The 25,117-nt window shown below is 40.0% G+C and overlaps 1 protein-coding gene across 1 annotated transcript in view; it reads left to right on the plus strand.

Moving 5' to 3' along the window:
* The window catches only part of LOC118749741 (Down syndrome cell adhesion molecule-like protein Dscam2), a 266,791-nt gene that overhangs the window by 63,202 nt on the left and 178,472 nt on the right, over positions 1-25,117 (plus strand). Inside the window, exon 2 of the mRNA XM_036484519.1 lies at positions 20,327-20,463. Coding sequence (XP_036340412.1) covers positions 20,327-20,463 — 137 coding nt within the window. The remainder of the gene's footprint in view (positions 1-20,326; positions 20,464-25,117) is intronic.

A 25,117-nucleotide genomic window follows, 5' to 3' on the forward strand; every position in this document is an offset into this window, starting at 1 on the left:
TGAAAAAGGTTTCATTTAATTTGAAAAAGGTTTCGCTTAATTTGAAAATGGTTTCATTTAAACTGAAAATACTATAAGTAGATTTGCAGTTCCTTAATTTAAAAATGTTTAATACTTAATTTGAATAAAGTTTTATTTAATTTGAAAAAAGTTTCATTTGGTTTGAATAAAATTTCATTGAACCTGAAAAAAGTTTCATTTAATTTGAATAAAGTTTTATTGATTCCGAAAAAGTTTCATTTAATTTGAAAAAGGTTTCAATTAATTTGAAAAAGGTTTCGCTTAACCTGAAAAAGGTTTCATTTAATTTGAAAAAAGTTTCATTTAAACTGAAAATGCTATATAAGCAGTAAAGTTCCCTTTACTAACAGGGCAGATGAATTGTTCCTCACTTTAAAGTATTTTCGTTTTCTTATCATACCGGTAAAAATAAATTTGCCATTCCGAAGTTACGGCAACGCGAAAGTGAAACTTCACTACATTCGTCATAAAATTTCAAAGGTTGGCAATGCAACGTAAACAAATAAAGAGCAAGAGCTACTGTTAGCTAAAATTAAAACCTTCGTTGAAATATCTAGTATATCTGACCCACGAACAAAAACCAAACAAATTTTTAAAGGCTACATCGGGTGAGCAACAATTTATCGATTCGAGAAATTAATGCGCTGATGAGGAAACGAAAACTCGTATATCGAGACGATAAAGTGGCCGGTAATCTAAAGGTTAGATGAGAAAACGGCCGTAGGCCAGAAAGCCAATTTTCATTCTCCAATTGCGGGTATATAAAAAGAATAAAATAAAAAACAACACAATGGAAAAGAATGTCCAGCAAAGAAATATGTATTTTAAAAAGTAGAAAGAGCCAAAATGTTCTAAGCAAAGAGAAAGTAAAAAAGAGACACACTCTGCTAAGCAAAGAGCCGCATTTGGCTCAAAGAGCCGCGTTTGCCCACCGTTGGCAAATATGTACATACATATGTATGTATATACGCATTCAGTGTGAATGTTATGATTTCGTCACTCGCGAACTTGTGATTAAGTACAAGATTATATACCCGGCGCAGGTAACAAATATCGTCGTTTCAAACTACCTTTGCATGATAATCAGGACTGTTTTCCCCGATTTCAAGCGTTTTCGATTATATGCTGAGTTAGACCTAATAATATAATTGAACCAAGTTTGGTAGAAATCGATAAAATGGTTACCGAGATATACCTTTGTAATCATAAAGTGGGCGGTACTACGCCCAATTCCTAAAGGTCTATAGCATCCTCAGTTATTGAAATATCGAAGTTTTCGTATCTCTGAAATTTACCGTTGTACGGGAAGCGGGGCTAGTCCGATTTGAATAATTTTTAACGAATTGATTTTCCGTACCAAGGTTATTAAGTGAACCGAGTTTGGTAGAAATTCATAAATCGGTTACCGAGATACACATATGTGGTCATAAGAGCGCCACGCCCACTATCCAAAAATTTATAATAATCTAATTTTCTGCTAAGTGGTTATTGCAATCATCGATTTTAGGGGAATTAGCTTTAATAGTTATTGATTTATCGCAGTGTAAATTACCGTTATACGGTAGGTGGGCGTGGTCATTGCCCGATTTTAAAGATTTAGATAGACCTTAGGCAAGACTTGTACCGAGTTTGGTAAAGATTGGCGAAGCGGCTACTGAGATACAGCATTTCATCAAAAGTGGGAGGGGTCACGCCCTTTCTTCAAAAATTTTAAATAATATTAATTTTTACCAAAATTCTAGTTCACATATTAATTTTCAACAATCATCCAATATTTAATGAAATATCGTAGTTCTTGTATTTTTCGAAAATACCTTTATATGGGAAGTGGGCGTGGTTACAGTCCAATTTCGCCCATTTTCAATACCAACTTACCTTGGATAAAGGGAACCCTTATTTCCAATTTCGTTGAGATATCTCAATTTTTGCTTGAGTTTACGCGGACGGACAGACAGACATGGCTTAATCGACTTCTCTATTCATTCTGAACATTTATGTATACATTTGTCTATATCTATCTCGATTAGTTTTGGCTGTTACAAACAACCGTTATGAGAACAAAGTTAATGTACCCTTGTGTACAAGTGCGCTCGAGTATAAAAAGGCTAGTGCAGCACCGTACTCGTGATAGAAGTGATACATACTTCTTAAAAAACAGATGTGTTCAGCGCAGAGAATGAGACGAATACAGTTGCTTATTGTATCTAATGTTGGTACCAAGTTGCTAGGTTTTTATCATTTTTCGCATTTAATCTTTTTTTTTAATTTTTATATATGGGGCGTTCCGTACCAAAATGGACGGGGTTCACAGTTCATGTGCTTGATTTGTTTGAAATTTTTAGGGTTGATGGATAAACATAAATAATAAATAAATATGATATTTGAGCTTGATTAATACATTTAAATCGTTACAGCACAAAAACAAAAACAAATCGATTTAATAGTTTTCCAAATATCTCGAGAACGGGGGGTGGAAAAAATTTGAAAAAATCACACATACACACAGAAATATTTGTAAATTTTTTTTTATTGAAAATACAAATTTTTTGATAAAAAAAATGAGTTTTTTAAAATATGCCAGCTCAAAACAAATAAAAAAAATCACAATGATAGCTCTGAGTATTGCGCAATATTTAAGTATAGCATTACTGGGTGCACTCTAAAATAATTTGAGTTATGAATTTTTTTCTTCCCCAAAGTTGAGTAAAATGAGTACACTACAAGTTTACAATTTTTTTGAATTTTTTTTTTAATTTTTTTGTGTATGCAGTTTTTTAGCCCATTAAATTTTAGTATAATAAGTAAAGTGCAAGTTTTAAGCGACTGCAAAACTGGCGTTATTTTTTTTAATTCTCTTTGAAAACGGTTTTGCGCATTTTGTTCAATAAGAAAAAAGTGCAAAAAGCCGTCTGCATAAAAAATATTAAAAATCAACGCAATTTTGCAGTAGCTTAAAACTTGCACTTTTTTATACTAAAATGTAACGGGCTACAAAACTGCATACTCAAAAAAATTCTAACACAAAATTAAAAAATTTGGTGTGTAGCAGCCCTAGTATTTAATTAGTATATCAACATCTATGTTTCTGGTTTTTGCTTATAGCGCCATCTGTATCTAAAGTTATTTATCTGTCATTTTTGTATTTCTGTCAAAAGTAGCGTGTTGGTTTCAGAAGTTCAAGTGCAAATCGTGCTATATAAGCACGTGTTATACGACAATTCGGTCATTAATCCATTTTTGGTGAAGAGGAAACATCACGGTGGGTGCAGTGCTTGGACAAGACAATTGGCCGGTACCCGCAACTTGCCGAAGCGCCACCTTATCTCAGTGTAGTTTGGACAAGACGATTGGCCGGCTTCATTGGATTTGACTGGTGTTCGGTACCACTGTTTCTAGTGCATTTTGGACAAGATAATCGGCCGGCTGCACTAGATTCAGCGATATCGTATCGTTGTTGCCACCTTCACCACAATATGGAAATATTCCATTCGTTCCAGGATTTTCTTCACGTAACTTAATTTAAAACTATACTGAGAGCCTCTGCAACCAACTATAAATTTTCGACTGACGGCGTTAAATCATTATTTCGTTTTATCTGTGCTTTGTTACTGCTTTTACTAAATAAATCCGTAAAACCCAACCAGAAATCGGTTTAATCATTTCTGCATTGGCGCCCAACTTAGTGGCCGAATTACTACGCGATTTTAAATAGTGCATGCAACCAGTGCGACGAAGTTCTCGACTAGGAGGGATGTCGACAATAACAACAGAACAATTCGAGCGATTGATGCAGGCGGTGACGACAGCCAACATGCGAATTGGGTCGTTTAGCAACTGCACTGCACGCTACAGCGGGGAACGTTATACGTCGAAGGTGGAACAATTTATCGCGGCGGTTTCAACGTTTAAAGTGGTGGAGAAGATTAGCGATGCGGATGCCATCAATGGTATGCCAATTCTGCTGGAAGGTGATGCCTCTGAATGGTGGCGGGGTGTGAATGCAAATGCCGCAACCTTTTGTGATGTGGTACGAATGCTGCGGGAGGCTTTCTCGCCTCCAAGGCCTGTATGGCGCATTTATTGAGACATCTGCGAGGGAAAGCACCAAAAACATGAAGCGACTGACAATTTTATTCGCAAGAAGAGAGCACTCTTCGCTCAGCTGGCCAGTCCCCCAAAAGAAAGCGAGCAGATCGACATACTGTTTGGCATGCTGCATGTACAAGTGCGTGACAAAGTGGCGCGTCATAATATTGCCACATTTGATGACCTTCTGCGAGATGCTCGGGAAGCGGAGTATGCTTTAAGCGAGCGTAGCGTAACAGTGAACACGAAACCGGAGTCGCATTCTGTCGCAAAAAGGCCCACTCGGCGGAGTATTGCTACAAGCGCATTAAAGAGGAAACGCAGAGACAAAATGCTGCTGCGGCTGTTGCTCAAGCAACGCAAGCTAAACCAAAGCTTGCCTGTTACGGCTGTAATGCGCCCGGTTATGTCCGCGCGAATTGTCCATCGTGCCGTGTGAAAAGCAAGCCTGAAGCAACCGTTGTTAATTTTAACACAATCTCGTCCAACAATATGGGGAGTAATATACCGATTGCGAACGTCCAGCTGTTTGGAGCTACTGGCCAAGCCTATTTTGACACGGGTGCGCGCACGAGTGTTGCTAGCGCGAATTTGAAGCGAATTATGGACTTTCACGGCTGTAAGTATAAAACAGTCAAGTGCGAAATTTCGCTGGCAGACGGAACCACATCTTCGCAAGAGTGTCTGTCGACTGTCTGCAAAATAGTAATTGGAGGAAGATGTTTAAACATTCGCTTCATAATACTACCGGAGGCTACCAACAATCGCACATTGCGCATCAAGCGTCGAGAACCAAGGAACGTCAAGGAATTGATATCGTTTATACAGACATGCTCATGGTACAGGAGGTTCATCAATATATGCAGAGGCTGCAAAGCCTTTGACTGATCTCTGAAATCATGAACGCAATGCCTTCCACAAACTCAAGGAGATGCTAACTTCGCCGCCTATATTGAAACAGGCGCAGGATGGTCCGACATTCATTATCAAGACGGATGCCAGCGCATACGCACTCGGAGCAGTTCTACTCCAGGGGGAGGGGAATGAAGAGCATCCCATCGAATATGCAAGCCGTTTGTTGACAAGCGCAGAGCGGAATTATTCCACTACGGAGCGCGAGGCCCTCGCTATCGTCTGGGCTTGTGCCAAATACCGTAATTACATTGAAGTTGCTGAGGTGGTACTGGCAACGGATCACCAACCGTTAAAGTGGCTCTTGGGTATGAAATCGCCATTTGGACGGTTGGCAAGATGGGCTTTGCAGGTCCAGCAGTATAACTTTAAAATAGAGTATACTCCTGGAACGAACGCCGTTGCAGATATGCTATCGCGACCACCCTGCGATGAAGGTGAAAAGTTTGAACCAGTAACCGTGATGGCCTTTCAAATAGAACGCTTCTGATATGCGTAGTGAACAGCTAAAGGAAATCATAGCTTCGCTGGAGGCTGGTGATGAGAACGTTAGCCGTTGGGTTGACCGCGGGTACATTCTTAATGACGGAATGTTATATTGCTATGCCAATGATGATAGGGAAGATGCGCAATATGTTGCTCCCGAGCGGGAGCGTTCCCAAATCCTAAAGCTCTATCATGACGATTGCACAGCCGGACATTACGGAGCAGAGAGAACCAAATATGGGTGCAAGAATAGCTTCGAGATATTTCTGGCCAGGCATGCGAGCTGATATCATGAAGCATGTGAAATCATGCATTGAGTGTCAACGCTTTAAAGCTGCAAACATGAAACCGTATGGTATGTTACAAACAACGAGTAGCAAGCATCGATTTGAAGTTCTAGCGGTGGACCTGTTTGGTCCATTGCCACCAACCGAAGAGGGCTACCAATGGATCCTTATTGCAGAGGATGTAGCCACACGATGGGTCGAAACATTCCCATTGACGGAAGCCACCGCTGTCAACTGTAGTAGAATTCTGATTGAAGAAGTTGTTATGTGACCACATAGGCTGGCTCTCCAGGATGTGCTTGCGATGCCCTTTTTACAACCGCGGCGTGTGCACTCGCATGTATACCGGAGCTTCAGCCTGGGGGGGGGGGGGTCATTAACGCAGCTGCAAACCAAGCTTCATCCCCTCTGCCTACTGTCCTAACCAGATAATATTATTCTTGCACACTAGGAGAAAACAAATGATTTACCACACCATCATAAGATCTACTGCCCTTAACTACCTATATTACCTTAGCCATGCCGCGCGTATGCATTTGTTACGGCTGCTCTTCACCCACCCTACCATGGCTTTGTTACTGGTCATAAAGCCCCATCGTATCACACGCTTCCTTCAGAAACAGACCATTAATAAGTTAATTTTACAAATCCATATTTTTTCCTTTATTTAATAATATCAAGTTATGTTAACTAAAAACAAATAAGTACAGTGCCTAATGGTGATTAACAGAATAACAAAGTTAACTATCTAGTGATATAAAACAATTGTTCACTGTATTTAACGTAGTTCCAAGTCTGCTTTTAGTTTTGTTCTGTTACTAATATTTCTTCTGGTGGGTAACTTAAAACTAGATCCCTAACCTACCTCAACCTTTTATATATTTGCGGTCATTGACCCGCGCTCACTTATATATATATATGTATATAGATATGTGCGTCACTTAGCCAGGAGAGTAGGTAGGTATATCGCAAGTATGACTGTGCATTTACAAAGTGTTTCTCCGCTATGGTATACCACGAAGTTTGAAGACAGACAATGGAGTGCAATTTGTGTCCGCCATAATGCAGCAAGTGACACATCACTTCGGTATTCAGCAGCGCCTTACCCCGCCCATATATCACCCCGAGGCTAACCCAGTTGAACGTAAAAACCGGGATCTAAGGGCACAATTGGCAATACTTGTACAAACGCATAACAACACATGGGTTGCTAATCTGCCAGCGGTTCGTTTTGCAATGAACACTGCGAAGTGCCGAAGCACCGGCTATAGTGCTGCCTTTCTAACATTTGGAAGAGAACTCCGCACTATGGATGATATAGATCATGACGTCCGACTCATACTTACACAAGATAACTTTATTCCACAAATCTCGCCTCACTTAGAAAGATTGACGAAGGTTTTCAAAAATGCCCGCGAAACCGAGCAAAAGGTTCAAGACCGAAATAAAGTTCGACAAGATCAGCACAGACGACCGTAACCAGATTTTAATGTTGGTACCGAGGTTATGGTAACAACACATGTACTTAGCCAAGCTGCAAAAGGGTTGACTTCGAAATTTGTCCCTAAAAGGGATGGCCCATATGTCATCGCTAAGAAGGTTGGTTCAACAACGTTTGAGGTAGCGTCGCGAGATAATCTCAACATGCCACTGGGGACGTACCACGTGTCTGCATTGACCGAATATAAGGGTACGAATGATGACGCTGTCGCAGCCCCAATTTATCCTCTAAGGAAGCGAGGAAGTCCCATGAAGCGCTAAGTGTTGGCGTGTTACCGGGGCGGTGTCCATACGCCAAAGGGGGAGACTGTAGCAGCCCTAGTTTTTAATTAGTATAGCAACATCTATGTTTGTGGTTTTAGCTTATAGCGCCATCTGTATCTAAAGTTATTTATCTGTCATTTTTGTATTTCTGTCAATAGTAGCGTGCTGGTTTCAGAAGTTAAAGTGCAAATCGTGCTATATATGCACGTGTTATACGACAATTCGGTCATTAATCCATTTTTGGTGAAGGGGAAACATCACGGTGAGTGCAGTGCTTGGACAAGACAATTGGCCGGTACCCGCAACTTGCCGAAGCGCCACCCTATCTCAGTGTAGTTTGGACAAGACAATTGGCCGGCTGCATTGGATTTGGCTGGTGTTCGGTACCACTGTTTCTAGTGCATTTTGGACAAGATAATTGGCCGGCTGCACTGGATTCAGCGATATCGTATCGTTGTTGCCACCTTCACCACAATATGGAAATATTCTTTTCGTTCCAGGATTTTCTTCACGTAACTTAATTTTACAACTATACTGAGAGCTTCAGCAACCAACTATAAATGTTCGACTGACGGCGTTAAATCATTATTTCGTTTTATCTGTGCTTTGTTACTGCTTTTACTAAATAAATCCGTAAAACCCAACCAGAAATCGGTTTAATCATTACTACAGGTGTAAATAAAATGCATAACTCAAATTATTGTAGAGTGCTCCCCGGAATACTATACTTAAATGTTGCGCAATACTCAGGGCTACCATTGTGTTTTTTTTAATTTTTTTTGAGATGGCATATTTTCAAAAATTTTTAAGAAAAAAGTTAAAAATATATTCCTTTTCATAGAGAATTTTGATGTGTGTATGTGTGATTTTTTTTGTATTTTTTCCTCGCCCCGTTCTCGAGATATTTGGAAAAATATTAAATCGATTTGTTTTTGTTTTTGGGTTGTAAAGTTTTTAAAAAATGTATTAATCAAGCTCAAACTTCATATTTATTTATTATTTATGTTTATGCATATATGCCCCATATATATATATACTTTTTTTTGATACAAAGGATATGATCATCCTTTGTCGAAAAATTATTAGAATTGAATTCAGTGTTAAATATTTGAATAAATCATTCAGATTTAGATAGCGTTTTTAGGAATTTATCTAGGAAAAATAAAACATTTACACCCAAATTCATACAAAATAAAGAAGACTTTAACTGCTTTATAAATAGAAAATTTGTATGAAAATTTCTCTTTATAGAGCTCTTTAAATCTAACTTATTTTTTTATGAATAGGGCCGTTAAATTTTTGTTTGGATTTTCGTTGATTTTTAATTTGCTATCCCAAAATAATTGATATCAAATAAAACACCTCTTTGAGGTAAATCTTTCGAGTGACGAAAGCTGAACTAGAACAGACAAAATTTATGATATCAATTGTGATGAAAATTATAAGATTTTTTTACTGCCCTGGAAACTGACGCAAAATAGTTTTCTTTATTCGGAAAAGTTCTGTCCACTCTTAGAAACACAAAATAAAAAAATAAAAACTTTAGCAACGATGCGTATGTATAAAACTATTTTGCGTAAGTTTCCAGGGCAGTTAGAAAATGCGTATAACTTTCGTCACGAAATTGATAGCAAAAATTTTGTTTGTTCTAATTCAGCTTTCGTCACTCGAAATATTTACCTCAAAGAGGTGTTTTATTTGATATATTAATACGCTAACGAAATCTCAGACAAATCTATTCCTCTCTACTGCTCCTTTATTTCTCAAACGATTTGAGTGATTGCTCTTTTGTTCGAAAGGTGTTTCAAAGCGGAGGTGCACATTTTGTTTGTTTTCCCGGTAGCGGGCGCAGGAGTCGATTTATTCCCAAAAATTTCATGTATTTTCCGATTCCTCCCTAATGTTGGTATGAATTATACAATTCTTTAACAGAAAAGATATTACTTCACCTAATAACGTTAGTGACCTAGACGATAAATCCATGAGCACGGACCTAAAAACGTCACAAACAAAATGAAAGTGTGTGAAAAAGTGAGGTGGTCGAATTTTGACAATGGGGCGATAAAAGTTTAACATACATATATGGCTAGTTACGTTCCATTCTTACCTCGTCCATTGTGTTCATTTGCTTTTTATGTGCTCGTAGCAAAAGCGACCACCTGGCAACCTGTCAGGGTGAAATTTTGCTAAAATGTATGTATTTCTCCACCAAAATCGTTTGATAAAGTGATAAACTTTGGTTAAATAGAGTTCCATACAAAGTTTGAGAGTTCATTTATCAAAATGATAAATTTGTCATTTTATCAAGTTTATCACCAGTTTATAACTTTTGATGAAGACACCTAATATTTTGTTGCGCTATAAAAATTCTTTCTTCTGATCTTATTGTGCTAATGATTTGATTAATAAATGACTTGAAATGAAAATCTTCATTATGAATCAATGTGTGGGTATATGGATGTAGGTCTTCATAAAAGAAAAAGTCCATATAAGAAAGGTTTTCCGTGAAGTTTATGAATTATTATATGCAATAGGTACTGTAGCCTGAAATAAAAAATAAAATAAATGAGATGGATAACATGGTATTGTTTTATTAAATCGAAATAAACGAAGGGATATATCTACGGTGACCGACCAGATTTCTGTGTCAAAAAATCTGGACATTTCTAAGCATCGAATTCGAAGCTACAATTTTGTTTTTAGAATAAAAAGACATAACATCTTTATATAAAGTTTTATTTAAAACAAAACAAAGAGAAAAACTTGAAAAATCATCGCAAAAATGTACACAATATATATATGGTGGGGAGAATGCAAATAGGGAAAAGACATTTTAGCAAGTTTTGGCTAATTTGCTTTTTTTATAAAATATTTATTATTTTTTTATGAAAATATAACCGACTATCTAAAAAAACATGTAAATCAAATTTCAAACTTTGTAGAACTTATTAAAATTCAACAATTTTTAATAAATGGTGATCAAAATTTTAAGAATTTTCTAGAATTTTTTTGAGTATGCAGTTTAGTAGTGCAAGTTTGAAGTAGCTTGGACTTACCGTTGATTAATGCCAATTTTTTGTTCTCGCATATTCTTCCATACAAAGTGTGTTCAAAAACGTTTTTGTATAGAGAAAATAAGCAACACCTTCCACAAAAGAATTTACCAAAAATCAACGGTAAGTCCTAGCTACTTAAAATTTTCACTTTGAATTGAATAGGCTACAGGACTGCATACTCAGAATGTTTCTAAGAAATCTAATTAATATTTTTGCCACTGTATCTACAACTTATATTTTTTTGAGGGAATTAGTATTATATTAATTCACGTTAGAATCGTTACATTAAAAAAAAGGAAAAAATAAACTTAACAAACAATTATACAAGTTATTTAAAGCAAAAAACACAACCGACTTCAACTCTCATATAAAAATTTAGGAGTACCGTTAATTTCTTAGTTATCTAATGATCTGACCTAAACCAATTTTGTGTGGGATCACCTCTGAGGTACTTCCTTTCCTTATAGAAGTCGGTTAACGTGATCCAAATTATGCGGTAGCATACATAAGAAAAAATATGTTTCGATGAATTGATAACCTCCCTTTTTTGAAGTCGGTTAAAAAACTTTAAAAATTTAGAGAAGAATGATAGACTGCAATATAGCGAGAGTACCAGTTTGACAGAATAAAACATAACCTAAGATCGTGAAAAAAATGACGCTGGCTATGTTTATGGCTCCCTTATATTCTGTGCTGGCACGTTTGTACGAAAATTTTTTTTCGAGCCACAGTACAGGGAAACTCTTATTAAATTAATAAAGAAAACTCTGAAAATCGGGACTTAATCGGTACACTTATACGTTCCGACTTTTAAAAAATATTCAGCGATACAATTTTCTAAAAGTTGGTACTATCCCGCCAAAATCGGTACGAATGGTCACCGTAGATATACACTTCAATACCCCTCCTGGATCCGCCACTGATAAGTGATGTTAATAAATAACGTTCCTAAAGACGAAGGTGTAATTCAGATACAATACCTTTAATACGACCTGTGTCGCTATTTGAATCGTCAAGTTTTAGAGTGGAAACGGAACACTGTTGAGGAAAGGAAGACCTTCTGGCGTTTTATTCAGAACTTTACCTACTGTTGCAACACCGCCCGGTAACACACCACAACTGACGTAACAATATGGCAGCACAGAAAAGATGCAACTCTGCCAAACAAAGAAGTATACAAACGCGAACATTCTTTGATTCTCTTTTATTCTTGGATTATTCGTTATTCGTACTCTCTTTTTATTTTTCCAAGCGAATCTAGTTGGTCAACCAAAATAAGTTCCTAAATCGATGTAAATGAATTATATGTATTTACCAAGGAATGAAACCGAAACCCAAACCGAAACCGTAACCGTTTAAAACCGTTTCGTTTTTCAAAACCGAAACCGAAACCGTAACCGTTATCTTGACCTGAGAAGGAACGATACCGAAACCATTTCAATCACAGGTTTCAATCGGTTTCCAGAAATTTACAAAAATAATAAATAAAAATTTCTTTGAAATAAATGATTTATTTAACCAAAATCAGCAACATTTTGCTAAAATTCTTGTTAAGTAGTAAATAAGTATGGCAAGGTAACTTTTCGCAAAAATCTGCTGATGACTTTGTTGTTGTGAATCGATAATCGATTAATTATATTTAAGTAGTTTCTTTCCCGTACGCAATGCGAGATCCCGCGTGTGCCCAAAATAGCCCAGAAATCATGCCTGTACTCAACAAAATGGGTAATAGAGAGCGAAAATTCGAGCGTATTCGATCGTAAGTGTATTCTTCTTCCTGCCCGAAACAGCCCGAAATTTTCTCCGAGTAAAAATGGATAAAGTGTCAAAGTGCATATCAGCTGTATTGTGTTTACATGTTGCCTGCATTTACTTGGTGCTTTTAAGGAAAAGTGAATGGGCTGTTGATGTATTTTCAATCTATGTACTTAAAATCAAATTTGTGAAACCAAAATTCAATTTCCAAGTGTTTGCATTTAATACCATGTTCTGACCGACAACCAAACCATTTTTCCTTCATTTTCTTTTCATTTACAACCTTTAACTTTCATTCTTATTTTCTTTGGCCAGGCAATTAACAATAAATCCGAAATGGCGTATTAAAGATGATAAAATATGACTCCCACTTCGATAAATAATCGAAAAAAACTAGTGAAGACACCGATTGGAATGAGTGGAAAGTGAGTTTTCAAGTAGTTTTCAGCGAAAACTGGTTTTCGTTTAACAGATTTTATATGGACGAAAACACAAGTTTAAGGTCGAAAACCAGTTTTAGCAACGAAAACATGTTTCCGACGTCGGTCAGAACATGGTATAAGTGACAAAAACAAGAACAACGTGAATCAGCTGTTTCTCGACTTGTGGACACGAAATGTGGGTTTTTGCGTTTTCGTACTTCTGAATTTTGTTCCATTTTTGACAGAAAATGTTTCTCTTATTCTCTAATTACCAAATCCGGTCCAGATTGTTAGGGAAAGAACCTAGTGTTGATATTATCAGTGAACTGTAATTTTCGATTTTCTTTCCTCAACGTTTAAGACATTGTGATTTAAATAATATCAACAAAATTCTGTGAAAAACCGAAACCGGAACGAAACCGAAACCAAAACCGAAATAAATTTTGAAGAACGAAACCAAAACCGAAACCGAAACACTTGGCAAAACCGAAACCCAAACCGGAACGTTATTTTGAATCGGTTTCATTCCTTGGTATTTACTTGGATTTTAATTTCAATAAATAATTTTTTAAAGCTGCTGTAACTGCTCAAATTAAAACAGTGTAACACGATTGCTTTAACTGGGCGGACAGCTGCTGTGAACGTTGGTGAACTAAAAATTCTTTAAAAAATTTGTGGCAAATTTCTAAACATGAGCACCGAGGCTGATTGCGGCATTTGCAAAGATTCCGAGGAGGGAGACATGGTGCAATGTGATGACTGTGACAAGTGGTTCACTTTCAGTGCGCAGGTGTCTCAGCTAGCATCGCAACGAGTAGTTGGGTATGCAATGAATGTACCAAGAATAACACGGTCGTAGCCATTGAACCCAAATCGCAGCAAGAAAAGACTTCACAGCCTCTGGACAATGCAGAGCAAGTAAAGAAGAGTGTGCAGGAGAGTGCTACGCTAGTGGGTAGTGTCCTAGATGTTAGATTGGAGCTTCAGCGTCTGGAAGAAGGGCAGCAAACAAATCTTCTGTTTCTAAGAAGGAAATATAAAATATTGCAGAGACATGGTGTCACGCCTGACACGAACATCAACGCGAATGCAACGTTTTCTTGCATATCTACTGTATTGAATGCAACAAACCAAAATATGCACGGTGGTGTAAAGGGTACAGCAAGCTATCCTGTAACCAACAATATTGTCCATGATACGAATATACAAACAAGAGGGGCAGTGCCAACCTCACAAAATGGTCCAAGTACGCATTCTTCGACATTCATGCAAACAGGAAGTACTCAACATATGGATGGGTGTTATAGACAGGTGCAGGGCGGTAGATGCGTTAGTCGTGATAATGGCAATCGCGAGTATGGTCAATATAACCAACCACAATATTGTCGTAATACGTCATCGGGATCGTATCTGCGACCCGTGCAAATACAAGCAAGGCATGCTATTCCAAAAGAGCTGCCAACTTTCAGTGGCAAACCAGAGGATTGGCCAGTCTTTATAAGTAATTTTGAAAGCTCAACTCGAATTTGTGGTTTCAGCAATGACGAGAACATGCTCAGACTGCAACGTGCACTTAAAGGTAAAGCATATGAATACGTGAGCAGTCAACTTTTACTACCAGAGTTAGTACCGGTGGTAATCGCTAAGCTTCGAATGGTTTTCGGTAAGCCTGAATTTTTAATTAACAATATTTTAGAAAAGATTCGTTCTTCGGCTGGGGTAAATGCAAACAAGTTAGAAACGCTAGTCAACTTCTCACTAGAAGTAAAGAATCTAATTTCAACTATACAAGCAGCCAGTCTCACGGCTCATTTGAACAATCCTATGCTTTTGCAGGAGTTAATTTGTAAACTCCCAGCCAAACTAAGTTTAGATTGGGCGGTGCATAGCAGTCGTGTTGTTGAAGCAAATATGGTTGACTTTAGCAAATGGTTGTTCGATTTGGCTCAGGCAGCTTGCACCGTATTGACCAAACCTACGAATGTAAATCAGCAACCAGAGACGCGTAAAGCACATCGTGTTGGGTTTCACGAAGAAGAGAAACAACAGGGCAACAAAAGAAATGAATCGCACAAATGTTCACTGTGTGCTGAGGGTCACCATATGTCGCATTCTAAGAAATTCAAGGCAATGCAATATGATGACAAACGGAACACCGTGCGTCGCCTAGAGTTATGCCGATCTTGTCTAAAAAATCACAATCCGAAATTTTGCAAAGAACGTAAGGAATGTGGTGTAAGTAATTGCACTGCAAAGCACCATTATTAGCTGCACAGGCCGATTGAATATAAAGAAATTGTTACGGGCGACGATAACTTGATTGCCATGCATGTCCAGAGTACATCAAACGTACTGTACAGAGTGGTGCCAATTACAATTCATAGTAGGCACGCAGCTATTGATGTATGTATATGCGTTATTGGATGATGGATATGGGCCGACAATATTTGAAAACGACGTATTAAAGCTTTTACAGCTTCAAGGTGAAAAAAGTCAGCTGCGCTTTCGTTGGACGGATGGTTCTATTAGGGTTGAAAATGAGTCCCAAATGATCAACCTACAAGTATCTGCAAAGGACAAAAATAAAATGTTTATGCTTCGGGACGTTCGAACAGTTAACAAATTAGACCTTCCTGAACAAGCCTTAATTATGACAGAGATGGCTGACAAATATAAGCATCTTAAGGATTTGCCGGTCGAGTCCTATCACGGTGTAGTCCCCCAGATAATTATCGGGTTAAATAAGAAGCATTTGGCAATGCCACTGAAGTTCAGGGAGGGAAAAAGTGATGAGCCCGCTGCAACGAACACACGCCTGGGCTGGACGGTTTACGGTGTGGTGAAAGCTCAACATGATAAGAACACCAACAACCTTCAGCTACATATTTGTGAATGTGATAATGACATCGCCCTCGCGTTGAGCGCACTGGCGATCATTTTACAACCAGGCTGATTTGGCGCTGCGATAATATAGCCTTACCAAACAATTTTGAATCTGCCTTGCGCAGACTTGTTTGTTTTAAGAAAAAGCTAAGTAAAAACATCGAGATGAAAGATAAGATTAACGCGCTCATACAAAGTATGGAACAAAAAGGGTACATTCGAAAGCTCGATGAAGTTGAAATTAATCAAGAGTATAAACGCAAGTGGTATTTACCAATCTTTTCCGTAAGCAACCCTAACAAGCCAAGTAAGATACGGGTGGTTTGGGACGCAGCAGCTATGCATCAAGGAATATCCCTCAACGGGCGCCTCGAAGAGGGGCCTGACCTGTTGCGGCCATTGGTTGACGTTTTGTACAACTTTAGAATCGGGAAGATTGGCATCTGTGGTGACATATGCGATATGTTCCACAGAATAAGGGTCCATAATGACGGTCAGCATGCGCAGCGCTTTGTCTGGCGCGATTGTGACACTAGTCGATCCCCGAGCACTTATGTACTCCAAGTGTTGTCATTCGGCGCAAGTTGTTCTCCTGCAATCGCGCAATACGTAAGGAACAAAAATGCAGAAGACTTCGCCAAAGAGTTTCCGAGAGCGGTAAAATCGATAACAGAAAGGCATTACGTGGATGATATGCTAGACAGTGTTGATACGGAACAGGACGCAATTGATCTTATAAAGCAAGTCGTCGAAGTTCATAAGCGGGGCAACTTTCATATCAGGGGATGGCTGACCAATTCGTCTCAGGTTGCTAACGCCATAGGTGACAAAGGTTCGGATGATGAATTTTGTAACTCGGGACGAACCCTTGACCAAGTGATAGAGCCAGAAAAGGTTCTCGGCTTATGGTGGCGAACAAGTTCTGATATGTTCACGTTTGACACTAAGTATACCAAAGCCAGCGAAGAGATTTTGCGCGGTGACAAGATACCCACCAATCGGGCTAATCATGTCAGTTTATGACCCCTTAGGTTTCCTATCGTTTTACACTATAGAATTAAAAATGTTAATACAGGGTATCTGGCGAAGTGGTGTTGAATGGGATGATGAGATTTCTGAAGAGTGCGAAGGGGCGTGGCGTCGGCGGTTATCAATTTTCCAGCAAGTAAAAGAGGTCCAGGTTCCTAGATGCTATTTCGGCAAAATATCTAACAAAAAATGTAAAATAGAACTCCATACCTTCGTAGACGCCAGTGAGGTAGCAAGTGCAGCCGTGTCATATTTTAGAATAACAAACGAGGAAAATATTCAGGTCGCTTACGTAGCCTCAAGGGCCAAAGTTGCCCCGCTCCGACCTATATCTATACCACGAATGGAACTACTTGCTGCAGTATTGGGAGCCCGCCTCGCCAATGCCATAGTTAAAGGTCATGATCTCACCATTCACGATATGTATTTTTATACAGATTCACGCACAGTGCTGGCATGGTTGCACTCTGACCCTCGAAAGTTTAAACAATTCGTTATGTTTAGAGTCGCAGAGATTCAAGAAACTACACACGTAACAAGATGGAGTTATGTTCCCTCAAAGATGAACGTAGCGGATGCGGCCACGAAGTGGAAGAACACAATCGAGTTTGGTCCGACAAGCACCTGGTTTTCTGGTCCAGGATATTTGCATTCACCGCGTGAGCAGTGGCCTATATATAATCATGAATCTAGTGTGACGCCCTCCAAAGATATGGAACTAAATCCGGAAGCAGAACATATTAATGTACATACAGAGTTCCGCCCCATAATAGATCCAACTAGATTCTCAAAATGGGAACGACTTGAACGATGTATGGCGTATGTGAAACATTTCATCGACAAATGCAAACCTGAAGCAACTAGGAAAAAGTTTGATCATGAGCAAGGAACGTCTGAAGGACTGACCGCTGAGGAGTTGCATTTGGGGCCATCGTTGGCTCTACCGTTTTGCACAAGCCGATTCATATTCTCAAGAAATCAAGATGCTTAAGAAGAATTCGGACAGTGTCTTGCCAAAGCTAAGCGTTTTGCGGAAGCTGTCACCATTTATTGATAACGATGGGGTTTTGCGTCAAAGGGGCCGCTTAGAATACGCTCCTATTAAAGATTCTATAAAGAATCCAATAATATTGCCCAAAAATCACAAAATTGGACAACTCCTTATCAACTGGTATCATCGCAAGTACAAACACGTTCATCACGATATTGTTAACGAGATATATCAAAAGTTTCACATACCAAACTTACGTCGTGCCCTGCGAACAGTTCGCTATGACTGTCAGCACTGCAAGTTGCGTAAGGCTAAGCCGCTGCCACCGAAGATGGGACCACTTCCTGAAGCACGCCTAGCACCCTACACAAGACCGTTTTCGTACGTGGGAATTGACTTTTTGGGCCATTCCTGGTTACAATCGGACGGCGTGCTGAAAAACGATACGGTGTTTTATTCACGTGCATGACATGTCGAGCCATTCATGTTGAAATAGCATATTCGCTATCCATGAATTCCTGTGTAATTTTTGTTAGGAATTTCATAAGCCGGAGAGGAACGCCGGTGCATATGTTCAGCGACAATGGGACAAATTTTCTTGCTACAGAGAAAGAGTTACGAGAGGCTTTTCGCCAGCTTGATATTGGCGCTCTTCAAATGCAATTCACGAGTGTTGAAACTAAGTCGACGCTTATTCCTCCTGCTAGTCCACACATGGAAGGAGCGTGGGAGCGAACGACTCGAACATTTAAAGATGTCCTATATCAAATACTGACCCCAGAAACCAAACTTAGTGACGAGAAATTGTACAACCTATTCGTAGAGGTCGAGAGCATTATGAACAGTAGACCACTCACGTACCTATCATTGGAGACCGCAGAACAGGAAGCGTTGACTCCGAACCACTTCCTGTTGGGAAGTTCGTCGGGACTTAGGCCGCCAGGTCTGTTTTCCTCCTCAGACCAGTACGTAAGACGGTCTTGGCGCCATTCACAGTACCTAGCCGATAGGTTTTGGAAAAGGTGGATAACAGAGGTGCTACCAACGTTAACTAGAAGAGCAAAGTGGTATGACGATGTTAAGCCAATTAGAAAAGGTGACGTTGTGATCATAGTCGATCCCAACCTACCCCGTTACACGTGGCCGAAAGGCAGGGTCGTGGACACATTCACAGGGAAAGATGGCCAAGTAAGAAGCGCTTTAGTACGTACCGCAACCGGCGAGTATCACCGTCCTGCTGCATAACTAGCAGTACTGGATGTAATCGGGGAGAGAATCGGCGATGATGCACCTGTTAAGGTATTAACTCACCCATATCGTTATACCGGGGGGAGAATGTCGCAACACCGCCCGGTAACACACTACAACTGACTTAACAATATGGCAGCACAGAAAAGATGCAACTCTGCCAAAAAAGAAGTATACAAACACGAACATTCTTTGATTTTCTTTTATTCTTGGATTATATTCTTAGAAGTTTTTAAGCAAACGCCATTTTTGAATTCGCAAACGAACGTTATTCGTACTCTCTTTTTATTTTTCCAAGCGAATCTAGTTGGTCAACTGCTCAAATTAAAAGAGTGTAACACGATTGTTTTAACTGGGCGGACAGCTGCTGTGAACGTTGGTGAACCAACACCTACTTTCCCACATTTTTCCCATTTGATTGGAGTGTCAGTGTCCACGAAACGTCTGTTTTCTTCCTCGAAATTATTAAGCATTGCGGGGTACTATTTTTATATAAATAGGGCAAACTTGGAAGTTAGAGGGATACCGAGCCCCCCCCCCACCCCCCCCCCATGACCGAAATGCCAGTTAATCGTTATTATCTCGTAATTAATTGCAATTATTATTTTTTCCTTGCGCTTAATCATTTGAAACATTAATAGGGTAGTGAATTTTAATTGCCATCCCAAGTTCTAAGCCAAAATTTCAACTTTCAGTCGGCATGGGCGTAATCATAGTCTAAATAAAGGTTATCGGCAGCTTTTCGCCATGATTTTCAATGGCATATCTGTCAAAAAAGCTGAAACTAACTTTAGAATTTACTTTATTTCGACTATGAATTTGCTCCCATGTCTTTGATGGGCGTTAATTTTGAAGAAATAATCAGAATTAAAAAGAAGGTCTATGAAAATAGCTTGGTTGTCTATTTTGATCGAACACAGCACACTTTTTTACAAAATGTATGTATGGGAAAAAACTTATAATAGATAAGAAAAGATTGACGCTTACACAATCTGTTAGTGTTTGGCCGAGCTTCTCCTCCAATTTGTGGCGTGCGTCTTGATGTTGTTACACAAAGGGGAGAACCTAGAGTTTTACGCCGACTCCGAACGCCGATTGTATTTTTATGAGAAGCTGTTTTCATGGCTGAAATACACTCAGGGGGTGACCGTTATTAGAAAATACCATTTTGTTTTTTATGTTTTGATGTTGATCGGAAACTGGGCTTGAACCCAGGTCCTGCGGAATGGTAGCGCGCACTGCTACAGCGGTCTCCAATAAAGTAAAAACTATTATAATTACAAAGCAAAAAGTATAGTACTATCTATTATCTTAAAGAAAGAAAATGAGAGAAAATAAATTTTTAACCTAATTGTGTTGCCTTGTTTAACTACATCCATTTTTCAGATACCGGACAACTCAAGATTCTTGGTCGGCCAGTATGTAACTATTCATGATGACGTCATAAGTCATGTGAACATATCAAATGTAAAGGAGGAGGATGGTGGCGAGTACGCCTGCACAGCACGAAATGCAATCGGAAAGTAAGTATATACTTATCGTCGTTTAAAGTACAAAACCACGTAGCAACAAAATGCAAAACCGCGTACGTGAGGTGCGATAATTATTTGCTATTATTTCAAAATGGTTCTCTTTTTTATTAAGCAATCGCATTTGTTGGAGGATGGTTCCGTGCGCAGAAGTGGAAAACTTTTGACTGCCATTCACCTGGGAGTGGCCAGAAGCGATTCTTGTGCGTACGGTTCAAATCGCAGCTCACAACGTCCGGATATTTATATCCACGTATCCTCTGGGTAGCAACCAAACACCCGTTTGGGAGCGAGCTAAAGTGAGAAGGCGTAAAACTTCGCGTGCGCTGGGTTTGGGTCCCGCCACGTTAAAACCCCGCCCAATGAAAAGAAAAAAACAGCCTCGGATGAGACCCCCTTTTTCTGATGACGACCACGGCAAATGTATAAAGGACTATGATTTAAGGGTATGCACCTGGAATATCCGGACCCTTAATGGGGAAGGTGCCTCTGCCCGGCTGGTTGATGTCCTCGGGAAGACAAAGGCTGACATCACCGCCATCTAAGAAATGCGATGGACGGGGCAAGGTAAAGTAAGCGTGAAGCCTTGCGACGTCTACTACAGTTGCCACGTAAAGGAGCGCAAATTCGGTGTTGGATTCGTGGTAGGAGAGAGACTCCGTCGCCGAGTACTGGCGTTCACCCCGGTGGACGAACGTCTAGCCACAATCCGCATCAAAGCTAGATTCTTCAACATCTCGCTCATCTGCGCCCATGCCCCGACGGAAGAGAAGGATGAGGCGTCCAAGGATCTCTTCTATGAGCGCTTGGAACGTACATATGAGCGCTGCCCCGACACGATGTCAAAATCGTGCTTGGCGATTTTAATGCCAAGGTGGGCAAGGAAGGGATCTTTGGCGCCACTGTCGGAAAATTCAGCCTCCACGACGAAACGTCCGATAACGGACTGAGGCTGATCGACTTCGCCGGGGCCAGAAATATAGTAATATGTAGTACTAGGTTCCAGCATAAGAACATCCACCAAGCTACATGGCTGTCTCCAGATCGAAAAACGAGAAACCAAATCGATCATGTTGTGATAGACGGAAGGCATGCTTCAAGCGTTTTGGATGTACGTACACTCCGAGGGCCAAACATCGACTCGGACCACTATCTTGTTGTAGCCAAGATACCCACCCGCCTCTGTGCAGCAAAAAATGTGCGCCCAACAATGCAAGGAAAGCTTAGCGTCGAAAAGCTGCAATCACAACAGACGGCCAATTTATTCGCCACTCGACTCACACACCTGCTCTCTGAGAGCACTCTTCAACAATCCAACGTACGCGAGCAGTGGAACCACATTTCCCGATCATTAAGTACCGCCGCCGAAGAAGTAGTTGGATTTCAGCGACCCCGAAAGAACAACTGGTACGATGAGGAATGTCAAGAAGCCGCAGAGAAAAAAGATGCCGCCTACAGGGCCACGCTGCGATCGGGCGCAACGCGAGCCATGTGGGACCGTTATAGGGAACTGAAGAAGGAAGCGAGACGTATTTGCCGCAATAAGAAGAGAGAGGCCGAAATACGTGAGTGCGAAGAGCTTGAGATGCTGGCCGACAGGAAGAACGCCCGAAAATTCTACCAGAGGGTTAGGCGACTTACGGAAGGTTTCAAGACCGGGGCGAACTCCTGTAAGAACAACAATGGCGACCTAGTGACCGATGTCCAGAATATACTTAAATTGTGGAGGGAACACTTTTATAACCTACTGAATGGTAGCAGCGCTGAAAGTAGTGAGGAAGACGAACCCGAGTCCCCAGTCGATGATGATGGAGGTGATGTCCCACCGCCTGACTATGACGAGGTACGTATAGCGATTACGCGGTTGAAAAACAACAAAGCTGCTGGAGCTGACGGCCTGCCAGCCGAGCTATTCAAGTACGGCGGCGAGGAGCTGATGAGGTGCATGCATCAGCTCGTATGCAGAATATGGTCAGATGAACGCATGCCCGACGACTGGAATTTAAGTGTGCTCTGCCCAATCCACAAGAAAGGTGACCCCGCCATACGCGCCAACTACCGCGGAATTAGCCTTCTAAGCATAGGTTACAAGGTCTTATCGAGTGTATTGTGCGAAAGACTGAAGCCCACCGTCAACGAGCTGATTGGACCTTATCAGTGTGGCTTTAGGCCTGGAAAATCCACCATAGATCAGGTATTCACAATACGCCAAATCTTGGAAAAGACCCGCGAGAATAGGATCGACACACACCATCTATTTGTCGATTTCAAAGCCGCTTTCGACAGCACGAAGAGAAGTTGCCTTTATGCCGCGATGTCTGAATTTGGTATCCCCGCGAAACTAATACGGCTGTGTAAAATGACGTTGAGCAATACCACCAGCTCCGTCAGAATAGGGAAGGACCTCTCCGAGCCGTTTGATACCAAACGAGGTTTCAGACAAGGGGACTCCATTTCGTGTGATTTCTTTAATCTTATGTTGGAGAAGATAATAAGAGCCGCAGAACTGAACCGCTCAGGCACAATACTTTATAAGAGCGTACAATTGCTGGCGTATGCCGACGACATCGATATTATCGGTAAAAACAAGGGCTACGTCTGTTCTGCCTTCTCGGGATTGGATAGAGAAGCAAAGCGAATGGGTCTGGTGGTGAACGAGGACAAAACGAAGTATCTCCTGTCATCACACAAACAGTCAGAGCATACGCGTCTTGGCACCCACGTCACTGTTGACAGTTACAAGTTTGAAAAAGTAGACGACTTCGTTTATTTGGGAACCAGCATTAACACCAATAATAATGTCAGCCTTGAAATTGAGAAGTAAAGTCCTCTCTCGTCGTACAAAGATCACACTCTATAAGTCACTTATCATGCCTGTGCTGGTGTATGGCGCGGAGGCATGGACAATGAAAGCATCTGATGAGGCGGCTCTTGGAGTTTTCGAGAGAAAGATTCTGCGAAAGATTTACGGACCCTTACGCGTTGGTGATGGCGAATATCGCAGACGATTTAACGATGAGCTGTATGAGCTTTACAACGATATAGACATAGTGCAGCGAATTAAAATTCAGCGGCTCCGCTGGCTTGGCCATGTCGTTCGGATGGACAGAAACGCTCCTGCTCTGAAAATATTCAACGCGGGCCGCGATGCTGGTAACAGAGGAAGAGGAAGGCCTCCTCTGCGTTGGAAAGACCAGGTGGAGAAGGACTTGGCTTCACTTGGCATTTTCAATTGGCGTCAGTTAGCACAGAAGAGAAATGACTGGCGTGCTGTTTTGGACTCGGCCAAAATCGCTTAGGCGGTTACAGAGCCAATTAAGAAGAAGAAGAAGAATCGCATTTGTTACCAGTATATTTCAGGACGAATGGATAAAGATTGAGCCATGAGCTTGTGTGCCCAAATCCAATTTTTGGCAAAAAATGTCAGTTGCGCGGTTTTGCAGAACGACCACACGCGGTTTTGTAAACGACGTATGTATGTATGTATGTACTCTTTCATCTTGTTTTAAAGCTTACAACGAATCCATTCTCATCTATATATAATACGCGAAGGGATTTTTTGTCCAGGACATAAGATCAAAAATGGGATATCAAATTTAAGCGCTTGGCCTGCAGCTGTGCAAACTGGTTTGATTTTTTCGAAAAGAGTTGCCAACGGTTGACCAATTAAATTCCAATGTTTAATAATTATTAATTATTAATTATTATTATTGATTATAATCAATGCCCTCATATCCGCACCTTTTGTTCGATTTGGAAAAGTAGAGTGTCGAATTTAAGGGCTGTAGAAGTTTACTTTTGAGAAAAGAGTTGCCACCTTTTAAAAACTTTAATTCAAATTGTTTATAAAGTTAAATCAATTAGTAAAATATAAGTATCAATCGAGGTAGTTTTGAAAAAGTTTTATTTCTCATCTCCATAAAGGAGGGTCGCCTCCTGTTAAGAAAATCAAACCAAATTTGAATAATGGAATTAGGCAATTGAAGTATGTGTCAAAATATGGGTGTCAGACGAAAAAGGTTTAACAAGGTGGTATGTAGCTTGCAAATATTTTGAAGAGGGCTGTCAACTGTTTTAAAAGCCGAATCGCATTAATTTATTTTTGCCGCATTTCGAAAAATTGTGTTTGTTCACACTATCGGTATATGAAATGCGCCGAAAATCGGCCCCTTTGTGCCGATAATGAGATCTTAGCTTTAGCAGAGTAAATTTAGATCAAACTGCTACGAAGAAAAAAAATTTGTAGTAGGGAAATTTTCATGCAGTTTACTTCTACGTAGATCATGGATACACAGTCTTGTCCCATTTTGGATTTCAGGTTTTGTTGCCAGGGCCAAGCCAGGCGATACTGCATTAAAATAGAGCTCAGCTTCGCTCGTCGGATCGGGTTGGGTTTCTGTAGATCACTCAGATGTCGAACGTACCGCGCCAACAATCAGAAAACTTTATTACCCGTATGGCCATAAGCCGATTGATAATTTATTTATTTATTTATTTTTTATTTATTTATTTATTTGTTTAATTTAGCCAATGAATACATCAAATATTCTTACAGACTATTAAAAAGAAAAGTAAAGTAAATTTACAAAATTAATCCAAAATAGAAGATAACAATTTTAAAAAGTCGTTTTTACAGGCTGTAAAATCA

This window comes from Rhagoletis pomonella, unplaced genomic scaffold, assembly GCF_013731165.1.
Source record: "Rhagoletis pomonella isolate Grant_MI unplaced genomic scaffold, Rhpom_1.0 Rhpom_scaffold_00039, whole genome shotgun sequence".
Classification (NCBI taxonomy): Eukaryota; Metazoa; Arthropoda; class Insecta; order Diptera; family Tephritidae; genus Rhagoletis; species Rhagoletis pomonella.